The 21,431-nt window shown below is 46.3% G+C and overlaps 1 protein-coding gene across 1 annotated transcript; it reads left to right on the forward strand.

Moving 5' to 3' along the window:
• Positions 1-460: 460 nt before the first annotated feature.
• LOC146207903 (uncharacterized) lies at positions 461-21,329 on the forward strand. The gene is made up of 7 exons (XM_084587182.1): positions 461-678; positions 1,765-1,853; positions 14,742-14,955; positions 16,186-16,317; positions 18,163-18,254; positions 19,687-19,894; positions 21,109-21,329. Exons 1-7 carry the CDS (start codon positions 523-525, stop codon positions 21,214-21,216), a joined length of 999 nt encoding a protein of 332 aa, XP_084443308.1. The 5' UTR covers positions 461-522; the 3' UTR covers positions 21,217-21,329.
• Positions 21,330-21,431: the final 102 nt, after the last annotated feature.

The following is a 21,431-nucleotide window of genomic DNA, read 5'->3' on the forward strand; positions in this document are numbered from 1 at the left end:
TTTCTATTTAGCTATATTCATTTGAAGACCTAAACTATTGCAGTGCTTTGTATAAGGCCCATTACCGGATTTTTAACTTCTCGTAGCATTCAAATAAATAACAGTGCGCAATTTGTATGCGTGGAGTAGCAATACTAATGTCGCATATGCAGTGCATACCGACATATGGGCAGCTTGCAGGTTTTGAACGAAGGGGCTTACATTTGTATTTCCTTATCGTCTAGAATGATTTTACGGCTACTGAATATCCACCAATTAAGTTCTACTATTGATAGTGATGCAAGCCGCGGTGTCGGCTCTTATGTGAGTTTAAGCTTCTCATGTTTGGGTTTATTAGCATGACATTTAACTTTGCTGGTTGTTTTGGTATCACTAATGTGCGAACCTTGTGGTGTATTATTGTACGGTGTACAGAATAAAGTACAAATCGCTTTCCTTTCTCGCACTACCAGCAGTCTTGCCGCTGTACGGGAGTATAGCATAAGGGCTTTCATCGACTCGAGTTAGCCGTCATTTTGAAAGATGCCTTCAGATGACGAGAGTCACGACGACAAGACTAATGAGGAGGAGAAGCAGGATGAGTCCAAGGAGGGCGAACCCGGCGAGGAAGATAAAGAAGAGACCAAAGATGAGTTCAAGGAGGCAGAAACGAAGCCTGGGATTCACCTTTACAACCCTGTAAGTCTGCGTCACAGAACACTCACTGTAACATACTTGCATGTTCTGGTGTCCCAGCGGACTTTTAATTTTTGATCATGGTTGCAACTCGTACTTATGGGTATATTTGCGTTCTTGTTCGAGTAAAATGTTTGTTCTCGTTAATATTGATCAAAACAGCAGCACTGAGGATAACATTACCATGACAACGGGAGTTGTATTATGTTGTCTGTTACATGATGCAACAGTGAAAACTCGGTGATGGCTGCGGCAAGCTATATGAGCAGCTATAAGTTTGTCCACGGCGCTTACCACTCTGAGAGACGTGGGTATGCCACAATGGTTAGGTGGAGGCGTGAAGTAGATTACCAGTCTTTCTTTACAAAATGAATAGTGATATCGAGGGGAGATTGATAAAGTGAAAATGGCTTAAAAGAAAAGCATCACTTTCGCACCTGTGTATTTAATTCTACTGCCACGACTAAAACAATAAAACACTCCGCAATTACATGGGGAAGTTTTGAACGTTGAGCTGTATAGGACTTACCATTTTCTCTGCTGGAATCGTATCGAAGCAATAATAATGTAACGTGAAATTTTAGGTTTCTTTTTTGGGGAAATAATTACTGCAACACAGCGTAATGAACCCGAAAAAAAAAAAAAACTTCGTTTACCATTCCTCGAACACGCAATCACGTGAGCTGTATTCATGTGGTGGCGTGCGAAAGACAGTGGGCTTTGTTTTAAATAAGAATTCCTATAAGCGATATCTACGCAAATACAGCAAATGTCAGCTCCATCCGAAAGTTCACCTTTTCCTAACGGCTTGTTCCGTAGCGAATTCATCGCTTTTTTGCTGAACACGCATGCGCAATGCGTGAATACAAACACACTAACTCGCGGTTGTTGCGCTAACCGCCAGTTAATGTGCTTGTATTTACGAAAACCTTCGTCAGGGAAGACTGCTTCCACTAGGCATCCAGCACTTGCGATATTTGAGTTGTGGTTATTAAAACAATGCAAGGCATTTGCCTTGTAGCCTTCAAGATATGAAACAATATATAACGAATTCCAGTTTCACTTACTAATTCCTTCTCTCTATTTCAGAAAACCCCAGTGGAATTACGCCTTCCAGGAGGCATTCAGAAGTTCAGGGATGTTTTCATGGAAGCCACATTCCGAAAGGATATGAAAACGTATGCTGAAAAAACTTGTCTTTTCTCCCTTAGAATCAGCGACTTCAGCTTGAGTAGACACGGCGCCAGTTGCGCTAAGATTGGCAACGAACTTCCCGCGCGCGGACACATGGTTGTGAGCGCTCGAAACAGCTTAGTCAAGAAAGATCAGACAAGATTCTTGGTCGCTTGTAATGTGCGTAACAGTGCTTTCGCACTCAAGGAGACAAAATCGCGAAATGAAAAGACGGTTTGACCTTTGCCAAATTAAGTGTAAATGCCAATAGAAAAGTTCTATGGAACACTTTGGACCACTAAAGTGGGGGTGGTAAACGTGCGATGAGGCGAAAGCCTCTATTGCGCGGTGGTTCGAAGCCCTTCACTACGGCACCTCTTTCTCTCTTTTTTCACTCCACCTTATTCCTTTTCCTTGCTGCTCGGTCAAGGTTTCTGCAGAGAATTGTGACAGATACAACGCCTTTTATTTCCTGTAAACTAATTTGAAACCCTACTGATATGCCTGCTGTACTGCGTCTGCTTCTGTATGCTTTGTGGTGGTGGCTTTCGAGGAAGCGGCAAATGACAGGCGCCGCACGGACGCCTGGATCGGACGTCCGGCGGGGTCAGCTTCGTATATGCGTGGATGAATGGATGGATAACAACTTTTATTGTGCACCAGAAACGGAGGCCCCTTACTCTCCACCTCCGGCACGCAGGTCTCGAGGACGGGGGCCGGAGCCTCCACGACTAAAGACTAACAAAGAGAGCCTTCGCAGCGGAGCTTCCCAGCTCTTTCTGCTATTAGTATCTTCCTCGACTCTAGGGGAGTCGACGTATTCCCATATAATGTACTGGAGGGTGCTCTTCTTCCCACATGCTTTACAAAGATCATCTTAGTGTTACCCTGGTAGGATGTGAAAGGCCCATACCGTACGTTAACGAAATTTCCAGCTTGCAGTCGCCGCCATGCGGTCGCCTCTCTATTATGGTATCTTCGGCAGACGGCACTCGTGGAGTTTTCTGCGCACTCGAGCGCTGCCAAATGTTCGGCTGCACGCCATTCTTGCAGTGCCATACGTTATAGCTGGGACGAGCACGACACGAGTGTGCGGCACCGTGCCACCGTGGGGACCGACGGTGGAGCGTAGTGCAATCCCGTCGTGGCAGCGTGCGCTAGTAGACGCTGCTCGCAGACGAAGCTGTCATCGTATCCGTATTCGCTTGCTAATGCACACTGCCATTACACAGCCACCGGCCGACGACCCGTGCCTAGCTGAAGTGTCTACAATGTGTGCGTTGTGCAATGTACAGATAAAAACCAGTAAGCATAACGCTGTTGTAGTGCCTGACAAACCTAACCTCCACAATCACAACATTTCGCCAGCATTTCGCCTGCGTCACTCGTTAGCACCCGCTATACCACGACCTACTGTGGACCGCACACACCATTTTTACGAACGTAGGATGGCCTTCGAGGCAGTCAAGGGTCTCGGGGGCTACTGAGAACAAACGGCAGAAAGAACGATGGCACTCTCCGCATCTTTCACACGTTCGGCTGGAGCACAAAGGGACGGCCTACTCGTACCGTGTTTGACGTCAGTTCCTCCGCACCAGCGCGTAGGTAGTGCGCCCCAGCCGAATACACCATTAGTATCTTATCTGGAGCTTAATCTGTAATTCTCAATGATTTCAGAATAGGTTTGCGCGCGTTAATCCAGGTTCTGGCAATCCGGCAGTCCGGAAGTAAATAGCTCGAGCTTACTCGTGTGCCGCTTAATTGCCGGGAACCAACGCATGCGCTGGGGTCCTTATTAGGCTGACTTTGCGGGTTAACTCTTTGCGGCCAGGATCCTCGCCGCTTCCGGCGAGATTCTGCCTTTCATGATATTCCAGATAACAGTTTTACTATCGCTGACTACGAGGTTTGCTTCCGTTCCAGCGCAAGCAAGCGCTATATCAACTTTTTCGGCTGTCTCAGTTTTGCGGCTGCGAATAGTGGTTGCCAGCTTGGGAGCTCCTATATAGTCCGTTGACTACTGAGGAAACCGCCACGCCAGACTTCCCACTAGCCGCGTCCACGTAGGCGACCTCTTCTGGATCCATTTTTCAGAGGAGGAGGAGAAGAAGCGTTTTGTAAGAGCTTCGGCTCTAATTCCTCCTGTCGGTATTATGCTCCGGATGCATATTTCTCGGGAGTGGGGTATCATTATTTTCTCCCTACATTTAGGGGGATGTTAGTTTTAAGGTGCATCCCGCGGTCAGTCTGCAAGCCTGCAATCTGCAAGATGGCTCCGCCCGTAGTGGTGCTGCTAAGTCTCTCTAGCTGAGACATGCGAAGTGCCCCTGTGTATTCTTCCCAGTTATTATGAACCCAAATGGAGAGGCGTTTCTGCGTAGAGGTGAGCGCCGGGAGTACTAGGGCTCTTTTGATACATCTTCAGATGAGAGAGTTGCCTACACAGCCAATAGGGGCCTCTCGTGGTCACCGCAAAAATCAAAACTTTTCGTCTACAATCCTAAATTCCTTAGGAGAAACAACGACTCAGAATTCGAAATTATAGTGGAAGGTAAAACCGTTTCTAAAGTAAAGCAAATCAGAATCCTGGGATTCTTTATCTAGTAAACTGGATACAATGATGGCGTAATAAAAAAGCTAGACGACTATGCGTCGCAAGTTATAGGCATCTTTAGGAGAATCTTCCGTAGGTTCAGAGGCCTTAAAGGGAGAAGCCTACAGAAATTAGTACAAGCTTACGTCTTTAGGCGAGTGTGCTAGGCCACACCTTTCCTAAATCACCTGGCAACGTCATGACCAGTCATGACCAGATGCGATGTCATCACGATGCCAATTCCGGTTATTAGACATTGCCGATGACGTCAAATCCGGTCATCACGTCATGGCGTCACCATGTGATGACGCCATAGTCATCTCTGTCATTACCATCTTCACTTTCACTATCACTAGCTACCACTAACTAGTGGTGGTGGTCCCCATGGCAACCGCGCTGGCACATGACGATAAACTAGAACTAAGATACGTTTCTCACGTGCCCGGCGTGGCTGTTAGGATGAATGACAGCCATAGTGGTACAGGATGCCGGAGACCATGAATATGAGGCATCGAATGCTTTCGCCCTAAATGTAGAGAAGGGAGGGTTGGAAAAAAAAAAAGAACACGAAATTTTGGGAAAAAATCATTTTTTCTCGTTTTTTTTTCCCGAGGCATGGCAAACCTAAAAAAAAAAAGCAAACAAACTATAAAGCATGATTCCCTTAAAGAAACATGAAAATTTGTGCTAATTGATAGATGGCTGCTTGTAAGTAGGAAAGAGCACTGAAAAGGCCGCAGAATTAATATAATTTCTTTTATGTTTAGTTTTTATCAGACAAATCACGCTTACTTCAGAACGTTTGTGATAAATGCTATTCAAACAATTTCACATGCCGAAATGGTGCACTGTTGAACATTACCTTAGTTTCCTGCATATTGATTTTCAAGCCTACCTTTCTACTTTTCATGTCTAGGTCATCAATCATTATTTGCAGTTCATCTCCCGAGTTGCTTAGCAAGGCAATGCCATCAGAAAATCGCAGATTACTGATTGGTTGGGTTTGGTTTGTGGGGTTTAACGTCCCAAAGCGACTCAGGGTATGAGATGCCGTTGTGGAGGACTCCGGAAATTTCGACTACCTGGGGTTCTTTACCGTGCGCTGACATTGCACAGCACACGGGCGCCTTGCTTTTCGCCTCCAACGAAAAGCGGCTGCCGAGGCCGGGATTCGATCCCGCATCCTTGGAAACAGTAGTCGGGCGCCGTAACCACTGCGCCACCCCGACGCTGGGTATTCTCCATCTACCCTTATCCCTAACTGCGCCCATTCTAAGTCTCTGAATACTTCCTCTAAGCAAGCTGTGAATAGTACTGGGGAAATTGCGTCTCCTTGCCTATAACACCTTTCTTTATGAGAATTTTGTTACTTTCTTTATGCAGAACTATGGTTGCTATGCAGTCGCTATATATATATTCCAGCACTTTCACGTACGGCTCGTCTACCCCCTGATTTCGCAATGCCTGCATCACCGCCGAGGTTTCAACTGTGTCAAGTGCTTTTTCGTAATCGATGAATGCTATGTATAAGGGCTGGTTATATTCCGAGCATCTTTCTATCACCTGATTGATGGTATGGATATGATCGATAGCAGAGTATCGTTTCCGCAAACCTGCTTGATCAGTTGCTTGATTGCAGTCTCAGGTTGTCCTGATTCTATTAGGGATTACCTTAGTAAATACCTTATACGTAACAGACAGTAAGCTGATTGGTGGGTAATATTTGAGGTCCTTAGAGTCCCCTTCCTTATGAATGAGGATAATGTTTGCATTCTTCCATGCATTCTTCTATTACCCTCTTGGGAGACATCTAACAGACCCTCTAATTTTTTGAGACCGTCACATAAAGCGAGGAAAGGGGAAATGAAGGTAGGCCTCTTGTCGGCATTCGTTGTAGTGCTATATATAATTATAATTGGTTTAAAGGAAGGGTAGGCTTTCGCCATTATCCTCCTAACCGCTCCTTTAATGTTTTCAGACCGTCACATAAACAAAAAACACGGAATCACTGTTCACGGAGTATCCAACAATCCCGCAACGCTTTAATTTTATATACGAAAACACGCCTTAATGCTAAAATTGTTCTAAACATTTTCAGCGCAGAACTCATGCATATAAATATAAAAGGGAGAAATAAACATATCAGCCTCATTTTATTCCTCAGAGCGCATACAGTAGTTATCAGGAATTCTGGCAGTTCTGCTTAACAGCAATTAGGCTTTGAAAACCGAATCAAAAATATTTTAAGAACACCTAATCGGCCGGACATTGCCCCGCCGCGCTGGCACAGTACTGAAGCGAAAAGCTTCACTACGAGGGTCAGAGCCGAGCTTCGCGTATGCCGCATAATATCGTATAATTATATGATATCGTTATATCGTATAATATCTTAATAATTATACGAATTTCGACTACCTGGGGTTCTTGAATGTGCGCTGACATCGCACAGCATACGGGCGCCTTGCCTTTCGCCTGCATCGAAAAGCGGCCGCCGAGGCCAGGATTCGATCCCGCGCCCTTGGGAATAGTAGTCGAGTACCGCAACCACTGCGCCATCCCTGCGGGGTGCTACTAACAATTTAAACCCGCGAATGTCGCTGGACCCGGATGGCCTGAGCGCGGTTTTTAAAGCATTTAAGACAGAGCTAGCATCACTCATGGCAGCAGTATTCATTCAAGCCTATAAGTTTCATGCGTTGCCAGCATCATATGCACTGTCTTATGTGCTTATACAGTAAACCGACGAAATAAAAAACTCAGGCAGGTGTCATACTACAGACTTGTTGCACTAACAAACGTCGATTACCAATTCACGCGTAGGTTCTTTGAAAGCATTTGATAACATACAACATGACTCAATCCTTGACGCCCTCTCCAGCCTAGGGGTAGGAGAACGCACCCACTCATATATCGCAGCCTTTCTCCGCGACCGCACCACGGAACTCAAACTCGGTCCTACAGAATCCCCAACCCTCTCTCTAGGGAATCACGGAACCCCCCCCATGCAGGAATCAGTCCTCTCCCCGTTACTATTTAACATCCCCCTCATACCGATGGCCCACAAACTAACACAAATCCGAAACCTCTCCCACACCCTCTATGCAGATGATATTGCCCTGTGGACAACCGCGGGAAATGTAGGAAACATAGAGGACACTCTTCAAGCAGGAGCGGACGTGCCTCCATACACATCACCATAGATGGGCTCCAAGTGCCTGAGGTCAGCAAACTTCGAGTTCTGGGAATGTTCCTGCAAAACAATGGACTCAACACAAATTATCCTGAAATTGAGTATCACTACCCATCAAACTATCAGACTCGTTAAACGAATAGCGAACAGGCACAGAGGCATGCGAGGTCACGATCTCCGGCACCTTGTACAGCCATTTGTCATCACTCCCGTATCTCTATCTTACAAAGGCAGAAACTGAGAAAGCGGACGCACTCATTCGTCTGGCATACAAAATAGCACTTCACCTCCCGAAACATACTCCTACCACACGCCTCCTAAACATGGGAGTGCACAACACAATCTAAGAACTAGTGGAAGCTCATCGTACTGCCCAGATCAAACGACTTTCTTCCACAGAGACGAGCAGGTTCGTTCTCGCAGCGCTAAAACTCCAACCAATTTGTCCACCCATTGAAATCAGCCACCTGGTCCCCCAACACATCCTGGATAACCTTATCGTACAGCCTCCCTACCTAGAAAAATGCTCACCACAAGGCACGGCGAGAAGCTCGAGCTAAGGCGTTATACAAAGCACACGCGCCTGACATCGAAGCGGCCTACGTAGACGCGGCAGAGTACAGTCACCCCATGGCATATTTCATCAGTGTGATTTCTTATAACCCCAATCACATAGTTTCTGCCTCTGTCAAAGCAAAAACGTTGACAGAAGCCGAAGAAGCAGCCATAGCACTAGCCATTTCCTCTTCCACTGCCACACTCATTTTCAGCGATTCTAAAACGGCCATTCAATATTTCGCAAGAGGGAAATACACCCAGTCGTCCATCAAATCTTAACCTCTGGTTCCACAGCTCTCCGACCCATTCACATCGTATGTGTACCAGGTCATGCAGGCAACCCCGGTAACGAGGCAGCCCACTCAACTGCTCGAGCGCATGACAACCGAGCGGGGCATACCGAAGACTGGGGAAGTACGCGGGACACACTTCTCCTATCATGACATAACCCTTCACTACCGAGAACGACGACTTTTATATCCCCCACCTCACACCTCTCTCTCAAAACAGCAACAAATAATATGGCGACAGCTACAAGCCAAATCCTTTCCCTCCCCAGCTTGGTTGGCCTTGGCACACTCGGGCCTGTACGACCCCGCATGCTCCGTATGTGGCGCTCTTAGAGCCACCTTCAATCACACATTGTTTCTATGCGAAGATTTGAAGCCACCGCCCCGATGGGGCCTCACGGACTAAGAGGGTTGGGAGATCGCGGTCTCCAGCTCGGACCCAGCAGTACAAAAGATGCTGGTTGACTGGGCTGAAGCGGTCGCTGCCAGGCACGGCTTGACACCAGCCGGAATCAGGAACCGCCTCAATCCTTATAGTTCCCACAATAAATGTTTTACCACCAGGGGGTTCAAATAACTCCGTAGCCCACCAATACAGCTCCCCTTTCTCTCTTTACACTTCCACTCCCACCTCCATCCCTTCCCTTGCGGTGCAGTTCAGGTGTCCACAGCGCAAGTGTGACAGACACTACGCCTTTCCCTTCCTGTGAACCAATTATTATTCAAACGTTTCCATAAGAAAAGGCTTTTTCCTACCATGCGTATCCAAATGCCTAATCTGTAAATTGTTGGGAAGGTGTTTTGCTGGGACGTGCTACAAAGGGCTATTAAAAATTGTTGCCGCTCGCCTCGTTGGGAATTAGATTTCTTCCTACAGAAAATGAAGGTGGCTTACTGTTTGATCGTGGGCTGTATATGGCTCTCCCGAATGGCCGGGTATCACTGTGATACGTGTGCGCAGCCTGCACGCAGTACTTTTGAGAAGTATTCCGAATTTTATGGAGGTATTAAGACGAACGCCTTTCTAGGCTCATGAAACGAAATCCCGTGCGCGAGGTTTGTGCGCGAGATCTGTCATATTCTACGAGATTCCTCGAGATGTGCTCTTGTCTAGCGTTCCTGCCATCTCCGATTCCTCACTTGAACGCGCGCTAAAGAACGGCGCGAGCCAGGAGCGATGGTTGACCGTCCAAAGTGTGTCAGATACTGAGCGTTTACTTTCCTGTAAACCCATTTATAATTATATGTATCACTGCAATGAACACCGATCAGAGACAGATGATAGGAAAGGAAGAAGGGGAAAGGAAGGAAAGGAAGGCTTTCGCCATTCTTCTCTTGAGAGAGGTCTAGGAGAGCCTCTAATTTTATTGAAATTTCAAACACGTGCCCCAGGCTGGCCACCAAGGTGAGAAACCTTGGTTGCGTTTAGTGAATATTTTCACAAAGCCATACTCGTAGAAGATTAATAATGATAATAATAATTGGTTCACGGGAAGGGAAAGGCGCGGTATCTGTCACACTTGCTTGTGGACACCTGAACCACGCCGTAAGGGAAGGGATGAAGGTGGGAGTGAAAGTGGAAAGACAGAAAGGGGAGCCGTAGTGGAGGGCTACAATTTCGACCACCTGGGGATCTTTAACGTGCGCTGATATCGCACACCACACGGCCGCCTTGAAGGTTGGTTCACAGGAAGGGAAAGGCGCAGTATCTGTCACACTTGCTCTGTGGACACCTGAACCGTGCCGTAAGGGAAGGGAGGAAGGTGGGAGTGAAAGTGGAAAGAGAGAAAGGGGAGCCGTAGTGGAGGGCTACGGAGTAATTTCGACCACCTGGGGATCTTTAACGTGCGCTGACATCGCACAGCACACGGACGCCACTTCGTTTCGCCTCCATCGAAACGCAGCCGCCGTGGTCGGGCGTCTTACCACTGCGCCACCCCGGCGGGGCCGGCCGCCTTGTACATTTTTGTTTCTGCAGTGCATTTTAATGTCTGTCAAAGCCTGGCAGTAACAAAAAGTCATGCGGTGGAGTGGTTGGGTGTTCGCCTCGCACTGCGGAGGAACCATATTCGACTTTGCTGGTTTCCGCAAAACTTATTGTTTCTTTACTTTCTTCTGATTCGCGCGTTACAACCACAACACCGACACCGACCTTTCTGCCACACGGGGTCCTTAACACTATTGCGTTAAAATGTGATTTCGGTTATAAAGCACAAAGCCCGCGGTAGTGGTGGTGAAATCTTACTAGGGCCAGGACGCCTGGCTAGACGGGTTCGTAAATGACTGTGGTGGCTGCATTTCGACCGAGACGAAACGCTAGAAAATGGTAGGGTTTTGACGTATTTACGGCGAGTAAGGACGCGCGAAAGGTTTTACACACTGATGGAAATTGATGTAGACGGCGACGTGCTAACATTGCAGTGCGATATTGTGTTGCAGTGTGCACACGAGGTGAGGGGCTGCTGCAATAACTACGACGTTCAGTACTCTGATAAATTCCTATATGTTAGAATCAGCTTCGCTCCGACTTTTTTCCACCCGAGCTAAACATATGCAAGCCATAAATACTTTGTTGAGTTTGATCTGGTGGAATGCGAAGTATATTTATTGATGACGATAAAACATTGTGACAGTTTGCGAATCACGGATGTCAAGTTGATAACGAAGAAGGTATAAAACACATGCACAAAGTATGGTTTGCCGACATCAAAGACCTTACACGAAAATGCGTAAGCTTTCGCTTCCAAAAAACAGGTGAAGTAGTTTTTGCACTAAAAATATTCGGGGTTTAGCCTAGATATACCGATAGCGCCCGCATGCACCAGGGTACTTGCCTGTGACGCCACGGAAGACCCACAAATATAGGAACGGGGGGTGGGGGTGGGGGGGGGGGGGGGGTTAAGCATGTTAAGAAGCTTATTATACGACTGAAAGCTCTGATAAACATGCATTTGCATTGCTTAGCAAGGTTGTACGCGGGAGCTCTCAGCCTTTTCCTCGATAGTACACACGATGGCGCATCATACACCGCATTTACTCGATTCTAACTACCCCTTTATTCCCGATTGCGATGGCCAAAGTGTGCGGGCGGGGTGCTCAAAATTTAAAAATCTAAAATGAGCGCCCCCCCCCCCCCCCCCCCCCCCATTTTTTCTTTCTTTAGCGGCGCTATCTCGACAAGACGGGCTCAAGAAATATTTTATATGGCAAGCAAACTTGGCAAATATTTTCGGCAGACGCGATCACAGTTTGCTTACACATAAAACCGTGGGCAGCCCTCTGAAAAGTTACGCCTCTAAAACAACCGACACCAAACCAAGCAAAAGCGCGTCCGCGATGCCCTTGAAATTTGCCGAGTGCAGCTGATACCAGGACCAAGTGACAACACACCGGTAGTGTTATCGCGGTCACTTTCGGCCGGTTTTTCGTAGGGTGCATCGATGCGCGCGCTTTCCCCCCACTGGCGCGCGCGTCGAGGCACCCTAGTTTTTAGCGTTCTGTCGCGCCATCTGTCAAATAGTGTCGCAACACAGCAACATATGAAGTCGGACGTGACGCCGCGTCGCCTCGGGCCTCTGACAGTTCCGGTTCAACGATAGAGTGAGGTAGAGCCAGGGAGATGCCAGATTGTCACGTATATTTTCTTTTTAAATTTATTTTTGCGAAAGTAAGGGGGGTACAAAGGTTTGGGGTTGGGGCTTAGATTCAAGAAAATACGGTAATACCGCCTTTTCGCTCCACATATTTTTTTTTTACTTTTTCGTTTAGGTCGGTTTTTGGAGAAAGCTAGACCCAGTGTATTTGTCATGTTTTCGTGGGCACTATACTTAAATTTGTAAATTTGTTTATAGGAAAGAAAAGACGCAGTATCTCTCTCACATTTCGTTGAACACCTGCACAATTTGTAAATGGGTTTAGATGATACGAAAGGTCCAGGTGGACAGCTGAACCACGCTTAGGCTACTAAAGGGCTCGCGAGGTTGAGTGTCAAACATCAAAACCATTGTGATGAACCGAGGCGAAATCTCAGGTTGCTCTCGAGTATCAAAGCTTGCTCTGTAAAGTTTAGACACACCAAAGACCGCCTATGTGTGTTAAAGCGAAAGCTCGCCTGAACAGCGACGCCTGATTCGAAAACGCGCTCTGCGCTGGGTCACGTGGTATAGTTAGGTGATTAGGGCCTACAATTGGAGGGACATATGCCAGTTCAGTTCCTATTCATTAAGTAGACATTCAGATGCATGCTCACTATTTGGGCAGCTAAATGATGAGACCACCCGGAGCGCTGCTCGAAGAGTGGTTTTCAGAATTTTAACACGAAGAAACACCAATCCAGAATACCCAGGTTCGATCGCGACCGCCGGCTGCTGCGTTTCGATGGAGCCGAAACGAAGGGGTGTCCGTGTGTGTTGCGATGTCTCTGCACATCACCTCGGGTGGTCGAAATTACTCCACAGCCCTCCCCTACGGCTCAGCTTTCTCTTTTCTATTTTCGCTCTTGCCTTCCTTCCCTCCCCTCTGATCTCGACGGGCAGTCGGCCTCTGCACCCTGACGGAGACTACGTCGCGACACCTGAGAGCACGGATGCTGCTACGAGACCGAGGAATAACGTTGGGAGCTCCCAATAAACAGCTTGGGAGCTCCCAATAAGCAGCTGTGCCTCGGTGTGTCGTCTTCTCCGCCACGGATGTGGTTCGAGCTAACCCCGCTAGAAACCGCCCACAAAATGGCGCCCAACATGGGGCGCCAAAGTGTGGGGTTCTCTACTGGGCTGCGGCTCCGCTCTGAGCCAAACGCCACTGCTCTAGCTTAGACCACACAGTTGGGCCCAACGAACAACACTAGTACTGAGGACCAAAGGGTAAAACCGTTTACAGGAGTGGCGCTCCGGTGGCGGCGCACGCTGGGTGTGACAGTGGCACAGACGACAGTGAGTGTGTAAGTGCGCGTGTGTGTACACCTAGGAGTGAGTGCCAACCGGACGAACGGAGCGGGCGGACGCGTCCACGACTCTACAATCCGAAGTGGCACCCTCCCACCCTCCCCCTTGAACTATACTTGTTGGATGATCCCGCGCGGCCGAGGAAGAGCGACTCACTCCAACAAACGGTTATACCCTTTGGTCTTTGGGGCTGGTGTTGTTCACTGAGCCAGCTGTGTATTCTGAGTTAGCGGAGTGGCGTTTGGCTCAGAGAGCAGAGCCGCAGCCCCGTAGAAAACCCCACACTACAAAGGTCCAATTAGGGCAGCATGCCGGCACGCCCGTACTTTAGGCCTGCTACGGTGATGTAGGACCCGCAGCGATTTGATGTAGGCTTTCTAAGTTGACGGCTTCTAAATTGAAGCAATGTCTTTATATCACTTCAGTGATGAATACATACATATACATTGGTTGTGGCACCAGGTATAAGGTAGTTCTAATCGAAGAAAGTTATTCAAAAATCTCAGTTGGCGACCTCTGAAGCGCAGTGGAGCCAGTGATGAGTTAAATGAATCAGAACATGAGCGCGTTTTCTCTGTCATCGTTAAGAGATTATCTCGGTGTTCAATTTTGTGCACTGTTTCTCATCAGGGACCTGTCATTGCCTTAAATGTACGAATTAGTTGTTGTTCTGTCCCCGTACACATTGTTTACGCAGCTGGTGGCTTCAGTAGTGGCGACACATTATAACTGTCATTTGTTTCCTAGGATATTTTTAGTAGGCTGAGTTTGACGAATGGCAGCCAGTTCTGCACTCTATATGTGAGGAAAGGTAATGACGAAGGGCTTTTCCCAGGTTCCTTTACCTCATATGGACGATGTGTGTGTGAAGGAGCATTAATAGTTGAACGGTGAGTCGAATAGCACTAAAGTGGACATCAGCTCTACCTATTTTAGTCTCATAAGCTTTGGTGAATGTACCCAATCTCGACTGTTTTCTGTGTCCACAGCGGAAGGGACAGTAAGGCCTCTCAATTGAGCGCTTCAATCCTTCTTTGGTACACCATGCAAGTAACATCTCACCGCTTACTGTTGGCTATTAATTAGTCGACACTATTATTATTCTAGTTTTGAAAACCCGCGTAACTTCAAATCTCACAGCTTTTTTTCATGTCACGGTCATGCAATAGAGAGAACACCAAGGCCTCAGGTTAAGCAGGGCATTTAACAAGCTAGGAAATATTCGTGCCTGTTTCCCATTTGAAGTACCAGACTGTATAGAACAATACGATTTAGGTTTAAATGAGAAATGTGGGGTCTCGTCGTCTCATGGTTCTCAGTGTGTCCTTCGAGTACTGGTGGAGCGCGTCGATGGACATGCCCCTTCTGGAGCTGGTTACGGAGCAGTACAAGCCGGGTGCTCTGAACCACACGCTGGACGACTACTATCTGAGGCGCTACATGATACCCGAGACCAGCTACGACTTCAAGTTGGGCGGCACGCACCAGCTGCAGTTCCACCTTGAGATGAAAGAGGGACTTCCGCTCTACTCGGTCAGTCGTTAATTAAACGCGATTCATACCGTGAAGCAGTAGTGGTGATGACCTCTTTAAGAAACGTTTGTCGTCACCGTAATATACCCCCGAACGACGAGTAAAAGTTCCCCGTTCCATTTTCCCCGCCAATAAAGCAGAAAACAAAGAATAAAGAAGTTTCTTATTTCGCCTTTGAGTAGCTTAAGTGTATTGCTTTAACGCGGCTAGCAAAACTTAGTAGGCAAGTAGTGTGCAATGCTAACAATGCTATAACAATGCGAGTGTACGGATTCAAGATAATTTATAGTCTCTCTCTTGTAAATAAAAAGATAAAAAGTCGATGAGCGATATGAAAAGTGACTGGGTTGGCTTGGTAAAGCTGGTTGAAACGAAGGAAGACAACCATTCCAGCTACTCGTTCACGGCAGATCTTGAGGGTAGCCGGCGCTACGCTCTCCCTTCGAGACCGGGTATGACCCTTTTAGAGCACTGCTCGTGCTTCCTCAAGGCGATGTTGCGGTTAGCAATCATGAACTCCAAGTGGCCAATCCAGAGGTCATAATTGTATATCATTACAAAAGGATGTCCTGCAAGAAAAAAAAATCAATTGCATTGACTTATGCAGTGAATTTCATAACTCCATACGATAAGCTGGAGCCCTGCACACACACAAAGAAAAAAATCTCATGATGGATACCTACTGTGAGAAATAAAAAAAAAAAACCCGAAAAGAAACGTAGTCGTAGCAGAGAACTTGGCGGCAAACGGAGCAAAGATAATGGAATTAGGTCAGGCAAGTAGATTCTTGAAATACATCTCAAACTAATTCTTTTGGCAGGTGTAAAACATAGTGCGGGGCCTTAAAATGTTCCTATTTCACTTATTGTATAACTGAAACAAAATGCAGCAGTTTTGTTTTTGCATATTAGAGGCTCTGGAAGAGCAATAGCGAATTGCGTCTAATTGTAATATCACAGATAAAAACTTGATGCCAGTTGAAGACAAACAAATGTTTCTGTCCAATGCCAAGCTATTTATAGCAGAATGTTTGTGATTAAAATGTAAACACGACTCGCGAATGTCTGCATAGCTTTCTTCCTACATTACGACGAACGCCTTTTTAGTCCACTGATTTCGTGTTAATTAGCTGAAAGGCATTCGGTTATCTTTAGCAGTACTTATTGGCATCATCTTGTTACAGCTCATACGTTAATGTCATTAGAGTCCGATTTGTTTTTGCAATTTCAGGTCCATATTGATGGGAAGGGCTCCATGTACGAGCTTCTCGATCGGTATGAGGATGCGAGGAATTATGACCGTTTCTTTATAAAGGGCGGCCTGGATGTCAAACTGATCCGGGCCATTTATGAGGAACCCCTGGTAAGAACATCTGGGATTTGGTGGTACCAATCGCGTATTTAAAGTGCTGACTGATGCACACATAGGCCAATAATTGAACGGTTGAAAACAATCATTGCTGGGACAGCGTAAAGAAAGATGCAATATACAAAAGGGCTAATGGGAAAATTGAGATGCAATTGTTTCTATTAAAGTCTTGTAGTTCATAAAAAAGAGCTTGAGAACAAGAAAAAAGCTCAAGACGATGCAAAAGCGGCGACCGAGCGTTCTTCTTCTTCTTCTTCTTCTTCTTCTTCTTCTTCTTCTTCTTCTTCTTCTTCTTCTTCTTCTTCTTCTTCTTCTTCTTCTTCTTCTTCTTCTTCTTCTTCTTCTTCTTCTTCTTCTTCTTCTTCTTCTTCTTCTTCTTCTTCTTCTTCTTCTTCTTCTTCTTCTTCTTCTTCTTCTTCTTCTTCTTCTTCTTCTTCTTCTTCTTCTTCTTCTTCTTCTTCTTCTTCTTCTTCTTCTTCTTCTTCTTCTTCTTCTTCTTCTTCTTCTTCTTCTTCTTCTTCTTCTTCTTCTTCTTCTTCTTCTTCTTCTTCTTCTTCTTCTTCTTCTTCTTCTTCTTCTTCTTCTTCTTCTTCTTCTTCTTCTTCTTCTTCTTCTTCTTCTTCTTCTTCTTCTTGCATGCATGGTCCGAGCCCAGCCCATGGACAAAGTCATATCTCCCAAGAGTCACGTAGAGCTAAAACTGAATGTGAACTGCGAAAACGTCCGCTTTCTGGAGCATGTTCAAGCGAAGGTCACATTGTCTGCAACACGGAGGGGTGACCTTCACATTTACCTCACTTCCCCTGCAGGAACAAGGTCGACCCTCTTAGCCCAGAGGCCTCTTGATAACTCTCGATCAGGCTTCCAAGCCTGGCCTTTTATGAGTGTCCATACATGGGGCGAGAGCCCCAATGGGCGCTGGAAGCTCGAAGTGCACAATGACGGACGCTACTTTGGAAAAGCTACACTGAAAGAATGGTCCTTGATCCTTTATGGCACAACCGAGGACCCCAACGTGTGGTCGGCGGGAGCTGGCGTGCGCCCGCCCCCGCAGTTCGGTGGCGGCATCTTCTTCTTCTTCTTCTTCTTCTTCTTCTTCTTCTTCTTCTTCTTCTTCTTCTTCTTCTTCTTCTTCTTCTTCTTCTTCTTCTTCTTCTTCTTCTTCTTCTTTTTGAGCCCACATATAAAGCCCCGCTTTAACCAAGCCGTATGAAAACGGGCCTTGATGGGTAACGTGAATGCCAGGCTCCTGTAGGCTGATTCTGACATAATCGTCTCATGTGAAACGAGAGGCCTCAAGTTGGCAGCTCCTGCCAGAGTTTGCAGCTCCTGCCAGGGGACCACGGACACGGACACGCACACCGCGACGAGCGATTAGACCTGGCGTAGTATTGCTTTCGCAATAAAAAAGCGGAATTTCGTTGCTGCCATTAAAGTTAAATTTTAACTACAGCAGCTACCAGCCAGAGCTATGTACAAGGCCCAACCATTCTATAACATCTGTATCATATCTTTTCCCTTTTGCGTAGAGCCATTGCACGGCCCGTATTCCGAGTTTGCGTCGTTATCGAAGTGTTGCTATCTCACGCGACCTCGAGACCGGGTGTTGCCACTACGGAAGCGGAAAAGGTGGCAACATCATGTTCCGGCGTTTCCACCAATCAGAGGACTCGAGGTCACGTGAGATAGCGACACTTCGATAACGACGCAAACTCGGAATACGGGCCGAGGTGTAGGCTAATGTAGCCGCGATGTAATATGGCAAGGAGCTTGCTGTGGCATGGCTTCGAAAGACGTGCTGCTAAATATTCTAACTGCAGAGATTCGTTTTCCTTGCAGCCTGTGCCTTTGTCCCTGCCCCTCAGTTCGGCCGGCATCCTCGAGGGTGACAGCTACGAAGTCAAGGCAAAAAACCCGAGGAACGCCAAACAGTTGAGTACCGCGCCATTTGCAAGTTGTTGCATCCTTTTCGAGAGCATACTTGTTCTCGCTCACTTTGCTAGACTTTTCAGATCTTAAATCGTACCTTTGAAGTTAGCCTACAAAACACGCTGGATGCTTATTAAATAATATTTAAAAAGAAAAACAACAACAACAACAACTGAAAAACAGGATAATTTTCTTTGCTGCCTATAACTATGAGACGTTACTGATGTTGACAGCATGCAGCCATCGCATATAACGATGAAATGCACTGCCAGCAGTCGTGTCGCGTGCAGCTAGATAGTGCAAGCCACTGTGCTAGGAGTAAAGAAGCGCACTGACCTTTCACCTAATTTTCAGAAAGCTTTAGAATCTGGCACCTACACTGCTAACGCTATAAAGTATAAAGGGAATAAGATACTGATATGCTTGGCGTTCATGTCTTGGTAACTAGTATACTTGCTGCTTTGCTTACATGATACAATAAGTATTTACAATTAAGCGGATAGAGTAGTGATTTTAACACAGACGTTACCCTTTTGTAGACTCTATAATCGGCATTAGCGTATTGTAAATGTCTAAAGGGGAAAGCTGTGACGAACACCATCTTAACACATTGCAATGTCATTCTGGAGCATCATGAGCTTCTCCTGAGTTTCTGCAAAACTGCAATACTGCTTAGTTTGAATAGAACGACCTGTCATTATACATATATGGTAAGGTCAGTTGACAATAGACTTTGCGAACTGTAGCCGATTTAATAAGAATTTCGTAAAAAATTATGAGTGAACAATGCTCCTATATCCTTCTATATATCGCAATTTTTTGTTGTCATTGGTTTACCATTGGTGATTACAATGTGACATTTAGGGAACGACGGTGGCAGAACTGCGATATCAAGACTCGTCGCGAAAACCTGAAGGAGAACATGACACGGGAAATATTTAAAGGCCTTACAAAATTTCCATAAAAAGCCAGCAGTCCCAGAGGTCTCTGAATCTAGCGGCTGAAATACGGCACACTTTACTTCTGCTTATAAGGACCGCTTATTGTCGAGCACTGATATTCTGAATGGGTTTCCAAGGAAGACAAAACGTGCTGCACTGAGCAGAATGTACTACACCATCACCGTAACTGATCATCCAGAGCGTTTCAGTTTGAGTATTTCGTTCTGGATTATCTTACACACGTGTGTAACGGATCCAGAACACTTCCCATTGCCATTTTAAGGAACGCTGTGTTGCCCCAAAATTTTACAATTCTTTGCCACTAAGGTTCCCAATCATCGCATTCACCCATCTTTTTCTGAAGACTGCTTGACTGGGAAAGCTGAGCCTCGAACCGAGGCTGCAGTAACATTCGAGTCGCTAGCGCTCTAAATATATTTTTAGCTCAGGCATGCTACATGGTTCATATTTTTCCCGCCTGCTTTACCCGCAGGTTTCGGCTTGTATTTGGGGATCAGTCACTGGATATTCCATTGAACGAAGATTGCGAAGAGATCGTCCTGGAAGTGACAGGAGTGGAACATGGCCGTTGCACGGTCAAACTCAACGGAGTTGAGATACCGGGTGTCATCAGCAAGGGCCCCTTCATCACTGACCGAATGGTTCTGGAGGGTGACCTGGACTTCCTCTGGGTCACGATTGTAAGGAGCCATAAGAATACTACAACGTTTAAAAATTGTTTGTGCTTACGGATTTGGTTATAATTTGGGAATAATTATGCAATGCGCATTGGCTGGATCGTGTACAGGGTTTGCGCCGAGGCAAATCAAATCTTGTGAGGCTGATTTTCCCCCTTATCAGCAAAAGTGCCTTCGCTCTTACCCGTTTGCAAATAACTACTTGAAATATAGCTTACATATTGAATACGAAGAGAGACAAAGGAGAAGACGAGGCACCTATTCTTCCCTTCGACGAACCAAGAATGGGTGTTTGCTGTTGGTCGCTTCCATTTGCATGTGTTGCATTACGCGAGTTATTTTACGTGGTTTTCAGCAATCTGCATCCCAGATTTAATTTCTGCCATACAGTTCGTGCTTATGTGTGCAGCTTCCAGCTGCTCTAAACACATTTCAGGGTTAGGCGTATAAGTTTTCCGAAACAGTCAACAATAAAAATACTTGCTTGCTTTCTTTTTTTTTTTTTTTTCAGTTTGGTTAGTGTTCCAGCAGAAAGATCTTATTGACTCGCCAAGCGATTTTCTTGGTTCCCAAACAGGGTAAACCGAACCTTTGATGAAATTGTGAAGTTCTTTAATTGATGCTTTTTGGCTTGGTTAGACTAGAGAAAAACTATGCACTAAAAATAGTTGAGACATTTAAGACCTGTTAAGAACGTAAGACGAAAGCCTTTGGGGCTGGTTCTACTCTAGTGTTTGACAGAACCCCGCCGATCACACAGTGCAGGATAGCGGCTTCTTCCGTCCCTGATTAGAGGTGAGTAGCGGCCCTCGGCGGCGATGGCACGCGCTCGTGGCGCCGCTTTGTTTTGATAGCTGGAGGCAGATGGAATGCGCCATGCTCCCTCCTGGAGACCAGGGTGGAGGCGTCGTCGTCGCGCCCATACATAAGATGGCAGGAACGCTAGAATAGGGGAACTATGATATGTTTCTCACGTGCCCGGCATGGCGTAGTCGGTTAGCGCGCTCGGCTTGAGGTTGGAGGGATGAAAATTCGATTGATTTCTTTAAAGGTTAGACAAAACACCGCCGATATCTCGCGGATCTCGAGCATGCAGAATTTTCAATATGAGCCAAGTAAGGCTTTCGTCTTAAAACGTCTTGTTAACCGGTATTAGTCCTTCACTTGTTTTGAAAACAGCACTAGGTCATAATGTATTTTTGTGCAATTTTGAACAGGTCAAGCCTGGCGAGGATGAAGATGCCATAGAAGGCAGCGAAAAATCTGAGCAGGAAGACGAAGCCAAAAGAAAAAGTGAGGTCGACAAGGGTTCTCGCCAGGAATGAGGACCTATTATGAAGAAACAAAAAGCAAAAGCATTACACCACAGAAATCTGCGCGAGACCAAGTTGACTCAATAAAGTAATGGATGGCGGTGACGTTCAATGGAGCATTAGAAAACAGCGTCCAAGCCCTACCGCTTCTTTGTCTCTGAAATTTGCGTACGTGGTAATGTCTACCTCGAACGTGTTTGTAAAATGGTAACAACTTTTATCTATTT

Source organism: Amblyomma maculatum, chromosome 1 (assembly GCF_055883805.1).
Source record: "Amblyomma maculatum isolate TAMU_Amacu chromosome 1, ASM5588380v1, whole genome shotgun sequence".
Lineage (NCBI taxonomy): Eukaryota > Metazoa > Arthropoda > Arachnida > Ixodida > Ixodidae > Amblyomma > Amblyomma maculatum.

Bases quoted from the DNA above. Each gene is read 5' to 3' on its own strand.
- LOC146207903 (XM_084587182.1), top strand. From the start codon at position 523: ATGCCTTCAGATGACGAGAGTCACGACGACAAGACTAATGAGGAGGAG. The intron at 16,318-18,162 runs GTAAGAACATCT...TTTTCCTTGCAG, and splicing joins CCATTTATGAGGAACCCCTG to CCTGTGCCTTTGTCCCTGCC. The intron at 19,895-21,108 runs GTAAGGAGCCAT...AATTTTGAACAG, and splicing joins ACTTCCTCTGGGTCACGATT to GTCAAGCCTGGCGAGGATGA.